Source organism: Carassius gibelio, chromosome B2, assembly GCF_023724105.1.
Source record: "Carassius gibelio isolate Cgi1373 ecotype wild population from Czech Republic chromosome B2, carGib1.2-hapl.c, whole genome shotgun sequence".
NCBI lineage: Eukaryota > Metazoa > Chordata > Actinopteri > Cypriniformes > Cyprinidae > Carassius > Carassius gibelio.
The window spans coordinates 7599869-7619663 of NC_068397.1; the positions used below are offsets into that span (position 1 = coordinate 7599869).

General features: G+C 39.8%; 1 protein-coding gene across 8 annotated transcripts in view; it reads right to left on the reverse strand.

The window, feature by feature from the left end:
* Positions 1-411: 411 nt before the first annotated feature.
* The window catches only part of mib1 (MIB E3 ubiquitin protein ligase 1), a 54206-nt gene continuing 34822 nt past the window's right edge, over positions 412-19795 (reverse strand). For 2 of the 8 annotated variants that reach the window (XM_052547882.1, XM_052547881.1), the window contains exons 13-22: positions 16311-16443; positions 15169-15255; positions 14531-14689; positions 10545-10726; positions 10174-10363; positions 10011-10089; positions 8367-8486; positions 6341-6499; positions 5865-5965; positions 412-2111 (exon numbers count right to left, since the gene is read on the reverse strand). In XM_052547882.1, coding sequence (XP_052403842.1) covers positions 1971-2111; positions 5865-5965; positions 6341-6499; positions 8367-8486; positions 10011-10089; positions 10174-10363; positions 10545-10726; positions 14531-14689; positions 15169-15255; positions 16311-16443 — 1351 coding nt within the window. In that variant the 3' untranslated portion in view covers positions 412-1970. The remainder of the gene's footprint in view (positions 2112-5864; positions 5966-6340; positions 6500-8366; positions 8487-10010; positions 10090-10173; positions 10364-10544; positions 10727-14530; positions 14690-15168; positions 15256-16310; positions 16444-19795) is intronic. The other 6 variants (XM_052547884.1, XM_052547887.1, XM_052547883.1 and 3 more) reach the window with 4 other exon arrangements.

The following is a 19795-nucleotide window of genomic DNA, read 5'->3' on the forward strand; positions in this document are numbered from 1 at the left end:
GCTAGCAGAGTGGTTTATGGATCTTCCCCAGAAAGAGGCCACGGCACCACAAGTAGATGAGAAGTCGTAGTTATGAATGTATTGGTCGATACACTGGATGTAAAAGCTCTAAGTAACGACCACATCAAGGCTCAAGAGATGTGTCGTGCTGCCCTTTGGATGGGTTGAGTTTTATCTTCTAATTATTTCAAACATGACCACATTGGCTCATTTAGTCCAATTGGATTATTTCAAATGCACAAGACCCTAGTCGACAGACTACCTTTCATTATTCTATTCTGTTGTGAAGGATCGTCTCAGGGAATTGCAATAATATCTAATCAGGAAAACCCAACATGAAGTTCTGGATTCTTCATTTTGATCATTTGAAGTGACTCGAGTCTTGAAACAAAAAGGCATAAAGTACTCCACTCCATTTTGTAAGATCTTTATTCGGCAATGCATTTTCAAAGCAAATTGCAATACAGGGCAAAAAGAATTTCTCCTATGATAAACGTTGCACATCATACATTAAACATTTATTCAATAACAAAAGAAAAAAATGTGTTTCTTAAACCAGGGCAGTTCTTTGCATACTGAAAATAAGGTACAAAACAGACTGTTTGAGTAACCATGACAATACAAGTCTACCATTAAGGTATATTAGTGCATCTAGTTTTTAATGCTAAAATGATCACAAGAAGACTAATACTGGAAAAGAAAGACCATAAAATATGTGAGATACAAATCTTTAAAAGGTAAAGTATGAAACTACTTTTGCTTCCAGTAAAAATGTTGAGTCACACTGAAATGAAACAACTGTAGATGTAACTTTAGACCTCCTCCATGATGGGAACGGGCTACAGAAAAAAAAAAAAAAAGAAAAAAAATTGTCAAATTGCTCACGTAAGACTATTTTGATGAACAGTCCTCAACTGCAAATTATTTTTGGTCAGGTGTTCATGAGCAAGGCCCCATTTAACAACTACAGCTAACAGGTGCATTCCAATTCTTTCAAATTTAGAAGAAAAAGGACAAAATACATAAATTAACTAGTATGGTAAAGATAAACAGCACCTTTTTCCCAAAAGGTAATGAAATGTTTTCATGTTCTTGGAAGAATGGCACAAGACCAGCAATTTCTATTCAGATATTTTTTGCATTAAATATCTGGCAAGACAATATGGTGCATAAAGTAAAAGTAGGACTGCTGGAGAACAATCCAATAATGTTGGTTGTATAATAAATGAATATCCTTTTAAAGACAAGGATCATTTGCATCTGCATTGATCAGATGACGAGCCGATCAACATGGGTGTCACAATAATACTCAGTGTACATACTGTATGTAGTACATCAGCAATTCAAGAGAGGAACATGCAACGTTATACTAACAGTACTGCTAAAAGGTGAATTTTTTATTTCACTCGTTGAGCACGACAAACTTTCTTCTGCCAGTAAATGCAGATGCTTTACATTTACACTTGAACATTTAAAACTGAATGCTACTTCACACAGAATCAGATTTTAAAACAAATTTCCAAAGATTTAGTGGGACAGAGTTCGGTCATGTTCTACATCTCACCATGCTGTATCATAACTGTAGACACAACTGTTTGCATCAGGATATATGAGCATAATACACTGACATAATAAAAGATGAAACATTAGCAGACCCTGACTGTGCCAGTTCATGTCTTACAGGTGTTGCTGAACTGCTTGAGGCAGAAAAAAGTGGGCACTTGCATGAACAAAACGCCAAGATGTAGTAGTTAAGCAAGATTCTTCCTCTTCTTGTTGAACATAATCCAAGAAAACTGAAGTTAACTGAACAAATATCGAGCCTAAAAGATCAAATAAAGATGATATAACACTGATGAATCTTAGCTTAGCGTGGACACAGAGAGCCTTGCGGATACAGGAAAGGTGCTTATGAGAGCAGCAGCACACTCTGTGGCTGGAAAACAAGGATGTTGCCATGGCCCGGCGCTCTAGTAAAGTAGGATGCGACGTTCGATGGCCTTGCGGCAAATGGGGCACTCGCTCATTCTGTCTCCACAGAGCTGACAAGTGCCATGACCGCACATGAAGATCATATTCTTTATGCGATCCAGACACACGGGGCACATAGTCTGAGTGGAAGGCAAACATGTTAAATGAGCAATTACCGCATAAAACTGAATATGCAAAAAAACTATTAGAATTAGGGGTTTGTTTTAGTAAGACAGTAAATTGATTTGATTCATGAAAATTCTACATTTTTTAATTCAATAGGTCAGTCTAACAGTTCTACTGAAATAACATATAATATGGAAATAAAAAACACTGAATAGCCTTCACTTTAATCAATTAAACAACCACTGATTCTTATTAAACTGCAATTGATTGCCTTTTGTTTGATTAATGTTAAAGGGTTAGTTCAGCCAAAAATCTAAATTATGTCATTAATGACTCACCCTCATGTCGTTCCAAACCAGTGAGACCTCATCTTTGGAACACAGTTTAAGATATTTTAGATTTAGTCCGAGAGTTCTCAGTCCCTCCATTGAAGCTGTGTGTACGGTATTCCGTCCATGTCCAGAAAGGTAAGAAAAACATCTTCAAAGTAGTCCATGTGACATCAGAGGGTCAGTTAGAATTTTTTGAAGCATCGGAAATACATTTTGGTCCAAAAATAGCAAAAACTACAACTTTTTTCGCCATCGTCTTCTCTTCCGTGTCTGTTGTGAGCGAGTTAAAAACACAGCTGTTTAGTGTTAACCGGTTCACGAACGAATCATTCGATGTAATCGGATCTTCTTGAACCAGTTCACCAAATCGAACAGAATCATTTGTAATGGTTCGCGTCTCCAAGCATTAATCCACAAATGACTTAAGCTGTTAACTTTTTTAATGTGGCTGACACTCCCTCTGAGTTCAAACAAACCAATATCCCAGAGTAATTCATGTACTCAAACAGTACACCGACTGAACTGCTGTGAAGAGAGAACTGAAGATGAACACCGAGCCGAGCCAGATAATGAACAAAAGATTGACTCGTTCACGAGTCGAGAACCGGTTGCATCGGTTTTCGGATCACCAGTATTTCTTTCGGACAGTTCGATTCAATAAACCGGTTGAAGAAAACGGTTCACCGGGTCTTTTGCGCTCGAAATAATGGTGTCATTGGCGATGATTGCCCTTGATTCAAGCCTTCGGTTTACCCGCGCTCATAACATCAGCACAGAATCAGTTCAGAATCAATCATCAAAAGAATCAGTTCAGTTCAGATGCTCTGTGTGTCGGTCTGCTTCACGCTGAATCACACATGCGCAGTATAATCAGCACCTCGGTTCTCGAATCGGACGCATCTGACAGAAACGGTTCTTGACTCGAGAACGAGTCAATCTTTTGTTCGTTATCTGGCTCGGCTCTGTGTTCATCTTCAGTTCTCTCTTCACAGCAGTTCAGTCAGTGTACTGTTTGAGTAAATGAATTACTCTGGGATATTGGTTTGTTTTAACTCAGAGGGAGTGTCAGCCACATTAAAAAACTCAACAGCTTAAATCATTTGTGGATTAATGCATATTGGAGACACGAACCCTTTAAAATGATTCGGTTCACAACAGACCCGGAAGAGAAGACAATGCTGAATAAAAGTCGTAGTTTTGCTATTTTTGGACCCAAATTTATTTTCGATGCTTCAAAAAATTCTAACTGACGCTCTGATGTCACATGGACTACTTTGAAGATGTTTTTATTAGCTTTCTGGACATGGACAGTATACCATACACACAGTTTCAATGGAGGGACTGAGAGCTCTTGGACTAAATCTAAAATATCTTAAACTGTGTTCCGAAGATGAACAGAGGTCTTAAGGGTTTGGAACGACACGAGGAGTCATTTATGACATAATTTAGATTTTTGGGTGAACTAACCCTTTAAGAACATATAGTAGGCAGCAGCAGGTACAGTTTTGTTCAAAATAATAGCAGTACAATGTGACTAACCAGAATAATCAAGGTTTTTAGTATATTTTTTATTGCTACGTGGCAAACAAGTTACCAGTAGGTTCAGTAGATTGTCAGAAAACAAACAAGACCCAGCATTCATGATATGCACGCTCTTAAGGCTGTGCAATTGGGCAATTAGTTGAAAGGGGTGTGTTCAAAAAAATAGCAGTGTCTACCTTTGACTGTACAAACTCAAAACTATTTTGTACAAACATTTTTTTTTTCTGGGATTTAGCAATCCTGTGAATCACTAAACTAATATTTAGTTGTATGACCACAGTTTTTTAAAACTGCTTGACATCTGTGTGGCATGGAGTCAACCAACTTGTGGCACCTCTCAGCTGTTATTCCACTCCATGATTCTTTAACAACATTCCACAATTCATTCACATTTCTTGGTTTTGCTTCAGAAACAGCATTTTTGATATCACCCCACAAGTTCTCAATTGGATTAAGGTCTGGAGATTGGGCTGGCCACTCCATAACATTAATTTTGTTGGTTTGGAACCAAGACTTTGCCCGTTTACTAGTGTGTTTTGGGTCATTGTCTTGTTGAAACAACCATTTCAAGGGCATGTCCTCTTCAGCATAGGGCAACATGACCTCTTCAAGTATTTTAACATATGCAAACTGATCCATGATCCCTGGTATGCGATAAATAGGCCCAACACCATAGTAGGAGAAACATGCCCATATCATGATGCTTGCACCTCCATGCTTCACTGTCTTCACTGTGTACTGTGGCTTGAATTCAGAGTTTGGGGGTCGTCTCACAAACTGCCTGGGGCCCTTGGACCCAAAAAGAACAATTTTACTCTCATCAGTCCACAAAAATGTTCCTCCATTTCTCTTTAGGCCAGTTGATTTGTTCTTTGGCAAATTGTAACCTCTTCTGCACATGCCTTTTTTTTAACAGAGGGACTTTGCGGGGGATTCTTGAAAATAGATTAGCTTCACACAGACGTCTTCTAACTGTCACAGTACTTACAGGTAACTCCAGACTGTCTTTGATCATCCTGGAGGTGATCATTGGCTGAGCCTTTGCCATTCTGGTTATTCTTCTATCCATTTTGATGGTTGTCTTCCGTTTTCTTCCACGTCTCTCTGGTTTTGCTCTCCATTTTAAGGCATTGGAGATCATTTTAGCTGAACAGCCTATCATTTTTTGCACCTCTTTATAGGTTTTCCCCTCTCTAATCAACTTTTTAATCAAAGTACGCTGTTCTTCTGAACAATGTCTTGAACGACCCATTTTCCTCAGCTTTCAAATGCATGTTCAACAAGTGTTGGCTTCATCCTTAAATAGGGGCCACCTAATTCACACCTGTTTCTTCACAAAATTGATGACCTCAGTGATTGAATGCCACACTGCTATTTTTTTGAACACACCCCTTTCAACTAATTCAACTAATTGCCCAATTGCACAGCCTTAAGAGCGTGCATATCATGAATGCTGGGTCTCATTTGTTTTCTGAGAATCTACTGAACCTACTGGTAACTTGTTTGCCACGTAGCAATAAAAAAATATACGAAAAAACTTTATTATTCTTGTTAGTCACATTGTACTGCTATTATTTTGAACAAAACTGTATATTAGGCTGCTGTCACTTTAAGACTTAATGGACCTTTAAGACTTAACCAACTGTGTGAATAATTTTGAGGTGTGCAAAAGATGCTGCACTCATCTGTATTAATTTGTGCATGTTACTAATGATCATATATTAAAAAATATTGAATAAATAATTACAGAAATGCAATTCATTCCATTTTTAGCATTTTGAATAATTATCGACCAAAAACAATTATGTAAAAATCACATCCATGCAAACATGTCATGAGAATTTGAAATTCCAGGGAATCGTTACACCTCTACATATAAACTGCAATGCTCACCTGCTCTTTGATATCCTGCAGCTGCTGCTGTAGCTTCTGTACATCTGCATTGACATTAGTGTTGTCTTTATCCCGCTGCATGGCAGGGATATTTCCGCTGGCTGAAAGGCAAAGCAGAGAGCACTGAGAAAAGTATCTCCAGTTCGATAGCCATTCATGCAGTCAGTGAATTTGGAGCCCTGGGCCTTCTAACTCGTCAAATATTTACAGAGGAATTACTTGATGATTCTAGACGTTCTGTGCCTGTTCTGACACATAACATGGTTTATATGGGGAACCATGTTGCGGAATCAACACGCAGCACTGAATCGCAGCAGGCCACAAGCAGGCCTATAGTCACACTTGATGGCCTCTCCTATTTGTGTATTGCAGGCCAGAGAATGACGTATGCTGGGGTGGAGATATGGACTTTAAGCCCATAGGAGCAGGAAGGAGTTGAGGCAGAAAGAACTTGGGGTGAGGAATAGAATACTTACACCAACTTAGTGCCAGATTGTTGGGCTGGAGAAGATCCTGCGACCCCCCTGCCACAGAGTTAGAGCTCCCTGCTGAGAAGCAACCAGTCACATTGTTATGTAATGCATGCACCCCTGCTGTTGGCTTGGGGGTCAATCCAGTCTGGTCTGTGGCATATTCTAGTTATAAATATTATTAAGAGGGAGCAAAGGGAAGAGCAAGTTAATGTAAGTTTTTGACATAGCTGTTGTGGAAGGGAGGCCTTGTTCAACAAGGTATCCATGAATAACAGCTGCAGAAGTGACGACTTTTAAGTAGGGATGCACTGATATTAAAATTCTGGCTCATATTAATAAGCCCACAAATACATTACATTAGATTATTCATTTAGCTGATGCTTTTATCCAAAGCGACTTACAATTGCTATATACATCAGAGGTCACATGCCTCTGGAGCAACTAGGGGTTAAGTGTCTTGCTCAGGGACACATTGGTGTCTCACAGTGGATTTGAACCTGGGTCTCTCACACCAAAAGCATGTGTGCCATCAACACCCTCCCTATACGTATCTATTACATACAGTTTTGAAATTTAAAAATCTCCAATAACCACCAATAAGCAATATGGTATTAATATAGCGTGCATCCCTAATTTGACAGTTTTCCTTCAGTGAAAAAACATTTTTAAAAAAAACATTTACAGCAAAGGTTTTAGAGGCCACAAGTGTTGAGAGGCCTGAAATGGAGATTTTTATGATGGATTAGTATGAAAGAAGACGACAGACTGGTTAATTTTAAGCCCGACAAGTTGGGAAAAAATTAGACGGATATTCACTAAGGGGGAAATTTATGGCGGCATAGTGAGAGACATTTCTTGGCCTCAGGGGTCGACTAACAAGACTGGATCATTTCCACTAGGTCATTTAACAGTCCCCCAATCTTATTTTCCAAAAATGATGTACAATCTGTCTGACAGCATCATTAGTGGATGTTTCCTGTGTTCATATTCAAGTTCTCCTCCGTGGAACTAAAGTTCTAGGTCCATGTGATTGACCACAGCCTTCAGATGCCAGTTTATCACGTCCTCTTTCAGAGTGAGGAGCCTCTTGTATTGTGGGTACTAAAGTGCTTTAAAGTGACCGAAGCAGAAGAGAATCCCATCTATGGTGGCATTTCTCTCTCATTGCTCCGTCTACATGGAGAAAGAGGGGGGAGTGTGTTAGGTCTACACGGGATGCTGCTTTGGTTTTGTGTGTGTGGAAAAGTGGCGCCTTACAACAAACAGAGCTCAGGCACTAAAGACAGACTGAGATAAGAGCTAAAGGCTACATTCCTCTGTTGACTGGACCGAGTGTGAGTGTGTGTGTGTTTGTGTGGATCAGCATGTCTGTAGGTCAGCAGAGATGTCAGCGTGGATGGATGTGTTAGACATCTAAGCGAGGCTAAAAAGAAACAGATCCTCCTCTCTATAAATAAACACTGTAAAAAAAAAAAAAAAAGTGAACTTACACCAGTATCCCTTTGAACTCAAACTAAACCAACATAAAGAACATAGGCAGTGTCATGATCACATACAAAAGGAACGATGTTGTAACAGAGCGGTGAATCACAACTCAAAATAATATGGGACTAAAAGAAATCTTGGATAGCCCCTTTTACGTGTCCAATTATAGAAATATTAGATGTGTTCTGTGAAATATGAACTCCGGAATTCATTTTCACTCGTCTGTGTGTGGAGTGAGATCCTAAAAATCCTTATAACTTGTAATGCATGTTAAGAAGACATTCCAGAGCAGTTAGAAAGCTCATTCCAGGGTGTTGATATTATGCATTAAGAGGAGGGGCTACATGTCTGATTTGAGTCATGAAAACACATTTGGGAAATAACAGATTAGTCATAACAATGGGGAGAGAAAAGTGCATGGGCAATAGAAACAGAGAAGCACCAACTAAAGCCAACATAAATATTAGACATGAGAGACATGAGAACCAAGGCAGAGAGAGGAAAGAGAAATTAAAAAAACGGGAACGTGTGGAAGTTCACTCACTAAGGTCCTCATCATCAGTGGCATCCTCCATACCTTTCCCTCCACAGCACATAACAAAAGGAGTGCGGCGCTCCACCACGGCCCGACACTGTACACACTTTTTCATCAGGCTGGCACAGTCTGCAGGAACACACACATATGCAAACACATGAGGTACAGTGTTAACTTCTAATCCTATATCTGTCTCCTCTATATATATACCGTATTTTCCGGACTATAAGTCACTTTTTTTCATAGTTTGGCTGGTCCTGCGACTTATAGTCAGGTGCGTTAAAATTAATTTGACATGAACCAAGAGTAATGAACCGAGAGAAAACATTACCGTCTCCAGCCGCGAGAGGGCGCTCTATGCTGCTCATTGATCCTGTAGTCTACACTAAGCAGCATAGAGCGCCCTCTCGCGGCTGTAGACGGTAATGTTTTCTCTTGGTTCTTGGTTCGAAATAAATGCGACTTATAGTCCAGTGCGACTTATAGTCCGAAAAATACGGTGTAAATATATATATATATATATATATTTATATATATTTGAGTCGCATCTGGCACTGAAGTGAAGTTAAAACGCGCGTCTGAATCATCTCCGGTTTGATGAGGTCATACGTTCTGTTTAAATAAGTGATGGTTCTTGACAGGGGGATGGGTGTTAAAGAATTGTGCTATAAGAAAGATGTTTTCACCGTTATAGTTTTTGTTAAAAACCATGGCTATATAGCTGATAAAACTGTGTAGTGCTCTTTCGAATGTCTTTAGGATGATTTGTGAAAATGTAACTACTGAATACTGAATGACATGGCATACACTTCATCATGGCATAGACTTCATCACTTCATCATATTTCACTTCATTCTGTAACCTACTTGTTCTACTGATCCGTGTACTAGTGTTAAATGCTATTGTTTTTGACAGCGTTGATAATGTTTCTGACAGATAATATGAAGATTTTTAATTGTTTTTGGTTTGCCCTATTGAACGTGGTGTCCTGTTAGCAATAAACTTGTCATGGGCTTTTTTAATTATTGTCAGTTTAAGTGCCGGCAATGCAGTGTTGCCAGATATTGACATTAAAAAAAGTTGTATTATTTCAAATATATTGCTGACCCTAAACTGCAGCTTTGTAACTACTGTAACTGCACCAAACATACATGATTTTCAAATGTCACTGGCTCAGTTAACATATATAGCATAGTGATAATAGCAGTGTAGATCTTATTTGCATTTTCAGTGATATTATAAATAGAACAATGATTTGTTTTTTTAACTTTAATATCACCATTAAGGAAATACAACAAATACTATCATCATTAATGCATACATCTGAAAAATCGTTTTCTGTTTTCATTTTACGTAATAAAAATGATACAATCTTGCGTTACAACAATACTAATTTTGCTTATATGTCAAAAAATATTCTAACAATTATTAAAACGGTCCTATAGAGACACATATGACCAGGTCATGCTCTACACAATTTTAAGAGATTCACCCATATTTAAGTCATCCAGTGTGTGAACACCTAGATGTCAGAATCTGTATCAGTCATGTGATGTGTGATATTCTCACAAGATAGATGACAGAAAGAGCATTTTTGGCTGGATGAGAGACACTCACATGGGGTGATGAGAGAAGAGGTGTGGTGTGACTTACTCTCACAGGCGCACATGTGACCACAGGGTTGGAAAAGCACTGCTGCCTTTTTATCAGAGCAAACCACACACTCCTCAATCTGTGAATGAGAAAAATAAGTTTTCACTACGACACATGAGGATATATGCATGGCCAATGAAACTAGTGAGGTGGGTTTCTGTACCTTGGTTCTGGACTGGACCTGTTCCTTACAAATGAGACACTTCTTGACACGAGGCGAGCAGAGAGAGCAGGTAGATATATGACCGCAGGGACCAAAAAGCGTGTCCCTTTTCATATCCGAGCACACCATGCATTCCTCAAGAGTCTCATTATTACTGTTTAGAGACGGGCTACGGGAGCCAACCTGCCCACTGAGGACAAGAGAGGAAGATGGGGAGAGAACAAAATCATTAAGATATACAGAGATAGAAAATTAACGTGTGAATAGTAAAAATAATAGTTAATAAATAGCAGGAAACACATCAAGTCAATTTCAAATGTCTGTAGTACAAGCTTCTATAGATGCCCTACTGTTTGGGCAGATGTGCATACCTAGTCTTGTCTTTGTGGCATTTAGCAAGGGCCTTGCAGAGGCTGGGGTCGGGGCACAGGTCCAGAGGAGACTGGCCCTTCTTGTTACGGATGGTGAGCTCAGCTCCATTGGCCGCCAGGAAGCAAGCAATAGAAGCTGCACTCTTCTTCTCAGCCCCTTGAGTGCCCAATCCCATAATTAACTGTGAAGATTCACCACAAAAACAGTCAAATACACCAAATTTATACAGATTATCAATGAAAGCCACAATTACCCATGTTGAAGTTTAATTAATTATGCAATATATAAGGCTAGTTAAAATAGTCCCTATCATCAGACCACTACCATATCTAATGAAAGTGTTTGATTTCTACTTAACACACTGTTTTCGTTTCATCACCGGATGAAAATCTTTTGATTGAATCCTCAGAGATTTATACCCTTCCATCGAAATCCTACGCAATCAAAACTTTGATGCTTTGAATTGTTGAAGCCATATAGTAAACATAATCTGTACGAATCGAGCAGTTTAATCCAGGACTTCTGAAGAGACATGATTGCTTTATATAATGAGCGGTTTTCATTTAGGCCTTTATTCACATAAATACACTGATCACTGCACATATGCAGAGCTCATCAAATATGGTAGTACTTGCTTTACATGCAACAACAGATCTACTTGGGTGCTTGCAAAACACGAGAGGACAAACTTAATTTGTTCTCATGCACAGGCACATTTGAGTTCAAAAGCAATCATGTCTCTTCGGAAGACTTTGATTAAACTGCAACATTTACAGTGATGCTTGTCTTAATAAACATGACTAAAATAATCATTAATTGGCTTTTGTGTAAAGAAACACAAGAGCCCATGATGTAATGTTGGTATAACAGTATAATCTGTAGTGATGAAATGCTATAGACCTAAATGAGCTAATACCTAATGTGGGCATACTGATTACTTCATTGGAGTGTTTTAAATGGACGCGCCAACTCTCCATCTGCTGCATGTGGTAAGTGTGATGGCTTGATAGGGAGAGAGATTTGCCACACTGTTTGTGTTAATAAATGGCTGACTGCTGGCCTGGAAGCAGCCTCCTGTCACACAACGCTTGATTTACGACAGTCGTGGAGGGGCGATTATGTGAACTTGCAGGGCTGGGGTCAGGAGTAAGATCAGCTACAAAGGCTGTAAAAGATAGGGTGCACGGGACAACGATCGTCAGTCCGTCTGGTGTCAGACGTTATGGTAAGAGTTTCTGACAGCTGATCCAGAGTATATTGATAGCATAATGTGCTAATGAAGATAAAGAAAGGCTGTGCGGATGGGAGGTCACAGATTAGTGTTATGAAACACTGGCACTGATGGAAAGGATTCAAGTATAACACCAGCTGCAGATCAGTTGTTCTGATTTGATCCGTTAACTGTTCCATGTTTGAAGGGTTTACATATATACCCCCGTCCCTCATTTTTATGATCTTTCTACAAAAAAAAAACACAAAAAAACACAAAATGATATGTCGTGGCCTAATGGTTAGAGAGTTTGACTCCTAACCCTAAGGTTGTGGGTTCAAGTCTCGGGCCAGCAATACCACGACTTAGGTGCCCTTGACAAAGGCACTGAACCACCAACTGCTCCCCGGGCGTCGCAGCATAAAGGGCTGCCCACTGCTCTGGGTGTGTGTTCATAGTGTGTGTTTGTTCACTGCTGTGTGTGTGCACTTTGGACGGGTCACCATACTTGGCAGTGTGTCAATTTTTACAGTTAACTGGTTATATTTTCTGTGAAGCTGTTGATCTGATTTATAATCTCTACAAAGTGGTTAACAGCTCAACTGAAAGTGAAATTATCAGTCAGATTCAGTCTGTTCCTCATACAAGGTAAGGCTTTAGAAAACCTGGGAGTCATAGACTACTTTTAAACTATTGGTCATTAGTGTTGGCGATATGCTAAATTTTCTTATTGTCCTATCGTCGGCCTGTGAGATTGTCGATACACACACCACAGCTAGCTTTTCTTACTGATGTTCTGTGTGTTCACTCTCAATACAGAGTCACAAGTGGGATCATTTACCTGAGAACATGGTATTCATTGCATTTTAAACCTGCTCTGATAAGAGTTCTTAGGCTTGGTAATTTGACTGTAAATGTCTTGATAAGGCTGCTGTTTGCCAAAGCTGTCTTCTTTCTGCTTTCTCTCCTCCCTACTCAATTTTCCACAAATATATGCAATCCCAAGAAAGGCGATGGTATAATCAGTGGAGAATGTCTCTCCAGAAAGATTGTGCAGTATATAGGACACTGGACTGCAGTGGAACTGTGGCTCATTGGGCAAGTTACTCATGTGACAGCAGGGAAATGGCTCTTAAAGCGGAGTATGATCTATCATTGTTAACACACGTTCGAGCCTGAAAAAAGCACTTACATTTTCAGAGTATCTCCACTGTCTCAGTGTTTTACTACTTGTTACTTACAGCTCTTTTTTTGGTATCTGTGTCATTGTTTGACTTAAATGTTCAAATTTTTTGGGTGGTGTGAAAATGGTTTTGCACATTCAGGAAACTGCAGTCAAGTGGTCTGGAATATGGTTAAAGGGTTAGTTCACCCAAATATTAAAATTGTTATTAATGATTTAACCCTCATTTCGTTCCAAACCCGTAAGACTTCCGTTCATCTTCGGAACAAGATGATATTTTAGATTTAGTCAGAGAGCGTTCTGTCCCTCCATTGAAAATGTATGTACGGTATACTGTTCATGGTTAGAAAGCTAATAATAAATACATCTTCAAAGTAGTCCATGTGACATCAGAGGGTCAGTTAGAATTTTTTGATGAATCGAAAATTCATTTTGGTCCAAAAATAGCAAAAACGATGACTTTATTCAGCATTGCCTTCTCTTCCAGGTCTGTTGTGAGCGCATTCACAGCACTGCAGTTTAGTGTTATCCGGATTGCGAACGAATCACTCGATGTAACCGGATCTTCTTGAACCAGTTCACCAAATCTAACTGAATCAGTAGAAATGGTTCGAGGCTCCAATAAGCATTAATCCACAAATGACTTAAGCTGTTAACTTTTTTAATGTGGCTGACACTCCCTCTGAGTTAAAACAAACCAATATCCCAGAGTAATTCATGTACTCAAACAGTACACTGACTGAACTGATGTGAAGAGAGAACTGAAGATGAACACCGAGCCGAGCCAGATAACGAACGAAAGATTAACTCGTTCTCGAGTCAAGAACTGTTTCTGTCAGATGCGTCTGATTCAAAACCGAGGAGCTGATGATACTGCGTATGCGTGATTCAGCGTGAAGCAAACCGGCACACATAGCGCACATAGAGTGTAAACCACATTAAAAAAGTTAACAGCTTAAATCATTTGTGGATTAATGCTTATTGGATACGCGAACAGTTTCAAACGATTCAGTTCGATTTGGTGAAATGGTTCAAGAAGATCCGGTTAAATCAAATGATTCGTTTGCGAACCTTTCTGGACATGGACAGTATACCGTACATACATTTTTAATGCAGGGACAGAAAGCTCTCGGACTAAATCTAAAATATCTTAAACTGATATCCGAAAATGAACGGAGGTCTTACGGGTTTGGAACAACTAACCCTTTAATGCTCATGATCACACTTAGGTCTCTGAGTAAATCATGTTTCATAAAATTAAAATGTTTGTTGCATGGAACGGTAGTTGGATGTTTCCTTTAGGATGCTTAAACTGCAGAGATGTATACAGCATGACAATGTATCTGTAGGGTCCTATGATTTCCGTGACGCTAAAAGTGTGGAGAGGATCATGCCATCAAATCATTATAAAAAAACTTTACTTTTTTTATTAAAACAAATTATTTAAACTAGTAAACTGTTTCTGTGATCAATCCAGTATTTGTGACTGCAACTGCTTTTGCGATATTTGCGAAGTGTTTACTGCATGACATTGTTAACTTCAAGCTGTTATTGAGAACACTTGTACTGTTCATATACTTCTCTGTACATACTGTATTTTTGGAGGGCTCCCAGGGCTCAACTTTGCTGACGTCCTGCATGTCCTGAAGTTGGCGGAGCTGGGACAGAGTGTGGTGACGCAGGGCCTCGTGCAGTGGTGTGTCTCCGTCCTTGTCTTGCACGTCCAACTTTGCCTCAGCTCGCACCAAGAGCTGGACAGAAACAGAGGATGGAATTTAACCAGTGTGTTCTCATGCATTTATATGAATAAAAAATAACACAAAGTGTAATGTGTGTGACACAATATGCAGGTTTGTTTGGTTATTACTTGAGAATCCTTCTCAATTGACTATGCCAATACAGATGCTTTGAAAAGAGGAGAGTTGCATTGCTCTTATATGACCACAAGATGGTGGTTTAGCTCCCACTGATTCCCCTTTTCCACCCCCGCTTCCCATACCTCTCCTGGCGTAGTCCAGATTGCTCAGGACTAAATTAATTCAGTTGGAGGGGATTAATCTGCAGAAGTCAGTGCATTTAAATCTTTAGCTAAAGCACTTAGCTACATTGCTTCATCAATGCGTTTGTGTTAAGTAGGAAACCAGAACACTTGGTGAGGGGTGGTACTGCAGATGTAAAACACTGAAAAGAAATGAGAAAAAAAAAAACAGGGGAAGAAAGAACCACTCACTCGCACTATCTGTGTGTGCTGACGTTCTACAGCAAGGTGCAGTGCCGTCTGCTGGTTAACGTTCTGTATGTCCAAATTGGCACTTCCCTATGGAAAAAGCAACACAGAGAAAGAATAAATGCTTTTGACTTTAGCCACTGTTATATTTACATTTTTATAGATACATGATATAATGCCTTACAAAGGATCACAAAAAAGTGATTGTGAGTATTTACATATCACAAACATTTTTGTTTGTAACTGAGGTTCAGTTAAAGTCAGTGCAAAGTCTCTCTTCAACTACTGAAAATAAATGGCTGCTCATGAGCATGCCCTCTAGCCCCATAGGTTGTGTTAGGAAATGGGAGCTAATGGTGATTTGTATTCAGATATTCCCTGACTGAAACCCCATAGCAACATCTCTCTGCACTACTGCAGTGCAGCTCTATTGTGGTTCGTAGGCTGAGGCTTAAGTCGCTGGTGTGAACCTTTTCTTTGTCTCTCCCTCTCTTCCATCATGGCAGGTAGTTGACAAAGGGCTGCCCTGAGCCAGTGCACCATTCTCACAACTCTGCTGGAATGTTGCAATAACGATGTTACTGTGCCGCGACATAACGCTGAGCAACAGTAGTGTGTGAAGGCAATGCACTGAACCAGTTTGGCCAAATTTGCATTAGCAGAACAGAAGTATCCTGCATGTTTTAAACCGTTCAGCTCGGGACCACTGTGTTCTTGCAATGCATTGCATCCTATTTGCATTGAATTAAACTAGCCCCACCCAACAGTTAGTTAAAGTGTAATGACGGGAAATGCCACTTATTTGGATTTCTACTTCCTAAAATTCAAATGTGAATTCCCCTTCAAAATTCAATAAAGAGTTGTATATAATTTTGTTTTAAAGGGTTATCTATATGAAACATCCCCAAATAACATTATATTCTCTACCTTAAGGCTCATTGTGACTGTACAGTGCACCTAGTACAATGAAAGCTGGGCTACTTTCTCAGCTCTTCTGGGTGCCTCATGACATAAACTGCACCAATTATCCACCTGAATTATTATCTGCACAGGCACTTGATTCTTTCACCATTCTAGTGGACTGAATAACCTGCAGGAGTACTTCTGTGGTTTAATGTGTGAGTGTGCATGTTGGAACTGCTGACCTGGTGGACTAGGAGCTCTGCCACCTCCACGTGGTTGTTGAGGGCAGCCAGGTGAAGTGCGGTGTAACCATCATCCTTTTTCTCATCCACTATCCATGGTCGTGGCAGTTTGGAGAGCAGCACACGCATGGCACTGCAAAACAAATATGAGAATACAAATTTCAGCAACTGAAAAGATGAACTAATAAACATTTAATAAGCGAGCAGGCTTATAAAAAATTGGTGAGGCTATGAAAATCACATGAAGGGCACTGAAATCGAGGAAGTAAAAGAAACACTAGAGTACTAAATAAGGGTAACGCGGTAATAGAGCAATAAAGGGTAAAAGAGCAATTGAACAAAATTTTTAAATCGAGATCTGATGTGTAGTGTGAGAGCGCATGGCTTTTCAACAGATAATTCTTGTTGAACGCTGACTTGATGTCTACAAAAATCGAAAAAATTACAGTACATTGATCAATTAGCTACATACTGGCTGCTTTATCGGTCCAGTATATTGAGTAGTGAAAATGAACATTTTAAATAAATGCACATGAATGTAAACATGTATAAAGCAGATACAATTAAGACCACAGAGCCCTAGTGATAGGGCTGCACGATTTTGGGGGAAAAATGACATTATTTTTCTGCGATATTAAATCTAATCTTATTTTTTCTTACAAACAAAAATGGGGTGAGCACACTTACATTCTCATTTTAAATGATTTAAACATCGACACCATCGTGTCAATTGATTAATAAGCGCTCTCTCTCTCGCATGCTCTCTCTCTCACGCTCTCTCTCTCTGCGCTCTCTCGCTCGCGCTCTCTCTGTGCTCTCTCTCTCGCTCTCGCGCGCTCTCTCTCTCTCTGCCCTGTTAAACTTGCATGTGTTTTTCAGTCCTGTCAATGATAAACTTTCACTCTATGATGGTTAAGCTGTGCAATTAATCCGCGAATCACATTCGTCAAGGGCCGGGGAGCAGCTGCCCCGTACAGTTAATGAATAACGGATCAACTACTACAGCCTACATCGCACATCCTGCGATGTGACTATCGTGGATTCGTAGATCGCGATATCGATGCTTAAACGACACATCGTGCAGCCCTACCTAGTGACATCAAAAGGGCCTAGCCACCCATTCAATCCCCAGGAAAACTGACATACCCAAGCCATCTCATCAGTTCATGAGGAATCAATGAAATATCACTTTACGTAGTGCTGATCTGGGTATTTACTGTACTCAAGAAGAAATGCAGGGTTAGTATTCTCAAATGTTTTTAAGTGTTAAGGGTGTTAAACTATCAGTGGTAAAATGAGCAGAAATAAATGAGGATGCATCTAAAGGATGAGAGAGGAAAAAAAAAATATGAATGTAATTTCTAGCCTCATAAGGGCTGCTTTTTGCTGCAGGGTGGATTCTGGTAAACCCAAAGCCAGTCTCTAGTTACTTAGGTAGTGACGAGAAAGAGCATCAGCTCAGTACACATTTGGAGCGCTGTGCAGCAAAGCAGCTCTACTGCAGTGCATACGGCATGCACACACGCACAGCCCAGTTACATCTTTACACCTGCACTGCTCATGGAGGCGTGTGGATATGACCCTTACATTATGTACAACTGATGCATAAATTCAAGAACATGTGATCATCAACAGAGTGAAGAAATTTAAAATGATCACACAAAGAACACCAAGGTTTCGATATATCCTGCAACACCCATGAACATCATTTAAACTGCACTGGTACAGACATCCACACTACAGGAAAGTAGTAGCCAATATAGAAAATGGTATGCCATTGGCATACAATACATTCTTGTATTGGCAAGAATGCGATAGATCAGTGGCAGTAAGGCGCTTGCATTGTGAGTGGCAAGCGTAGATTGACAGGCTGCCTGCCACGGTGGTGGAAATGGGCAGGCATTAATATTAATGCAGCTCGCTGGCACTACTGCATTGCAGTCAACTTTTTTTGTTGAGGCGGAGTTCAAACAACACTAAAAATATTAAATCTGTGGCTCAAACCCCTTGCAATTCCTTCCTGGAAATGATTTGTTCCACTGTGAGCAAAGGGTAACTGAGATGATGAATGTTTGTTATTGGTGGCACATCTTTATAGGGTCTCGATAATCAACTTAAAGTAGGTAAAAGTCTCCATGTAAGAGGCGAAGAACAAGGCTCTGAAGAAGCAATGAGGCTGAAGTAGCTGTATGAACATAGGGGCAAATGTAAAAGTGAAAGAGAGGTAAAGACAGGCGAGAGAGGTAAGGTGAAGGAGAAGCAAGATGGAACTGGGTCACCCTGTGAGATACAAAGATCCCTCAGGAGCATGCAGACGAGGCCTGTTGTCTCTGGTAGCCACATGGTAATTTGTCACAGGCCTGAAGCTCACTGTTACTAGGAAGGAAAAGGCAAAAAACTACCTTACAGTAGTACAAAAGGAGTAGAGTTAAGCACTCCAATCTTTTCATGTAGCAAAGAGTGAAGGAACTATATTATAGACCTGGATAAGATAAAACCAGTCGACTCTGGGAACACAGGAATAAGCACCACGTTGTACGATCAAGACTCTTAAGTTGTGAAGTTAGCATGGTGTTCTTGTTATACACAATGGGTGAGAAAACTGACACTAAAGCACTATTCAGACGGGGCTAGTTTTCTAAACTACGTTTGAGTTTCGATTCTTACTACCTGACGTCTGTGATTTTCATGTACCAATTCGGACGGGACTAACATCTCCGTGTTTATTACAGAGGTGGGAGGGTCTGATTTGTGCATCTGGGCGACAGAGATCACGCGCTCTGTATGCGTGCATTGCATTCATTCAGAATGACTGCCTTAGTATTATTACACAATAAATACTAAATGGCTAGTATAACAAAACCATGTTAATGTGTGGTTCCTTTAGTTTAACTTGTTTTCCTTTTTTTTAATTAAATGTAATTAAAACATTATGTAACTGAGTACATAAATGAACGTGAGTAATTACCTGATGCTGATATTACAATAGCCGGTATTAACAGTTTACGCAATCTTGCTCTTGATTTTATTATTTGTATTATTTTTTTATTATTATTTATTGGCCACTAAGCAAATCTATCAAACATCCGCGCGGTAAAAGCATCTACGGTAATTCACGTTGGCCAAAACACACAAGGAACGCGTTGTGAAATAAAATATCACCGGCAATCACAGACATTCGCATTCGGACGGGATTAGTTTTCTCAGAGGATCACTGAGTTTGCTGAAAAACGGTAGGTAATTTGCTCTGGAATTATCACAGAGGTTGTGTGAGAAAAACACAGAAGTGGCAGATTCGGACGGGATTAAAATCACCAAGTTCGTCTGTGAAACGCAGATTTCTCTAACGACCCCTGTAAAACTAGTCCCGTCCGAATAGGGCTAAAGCTCATAAAAATGAGCACTCCACACACATAAAAATTGAGTGTGGCTGTACAAGCGGAGTGATACATTTTTCCTGATCTTTATGTAAGCCATACCAAACA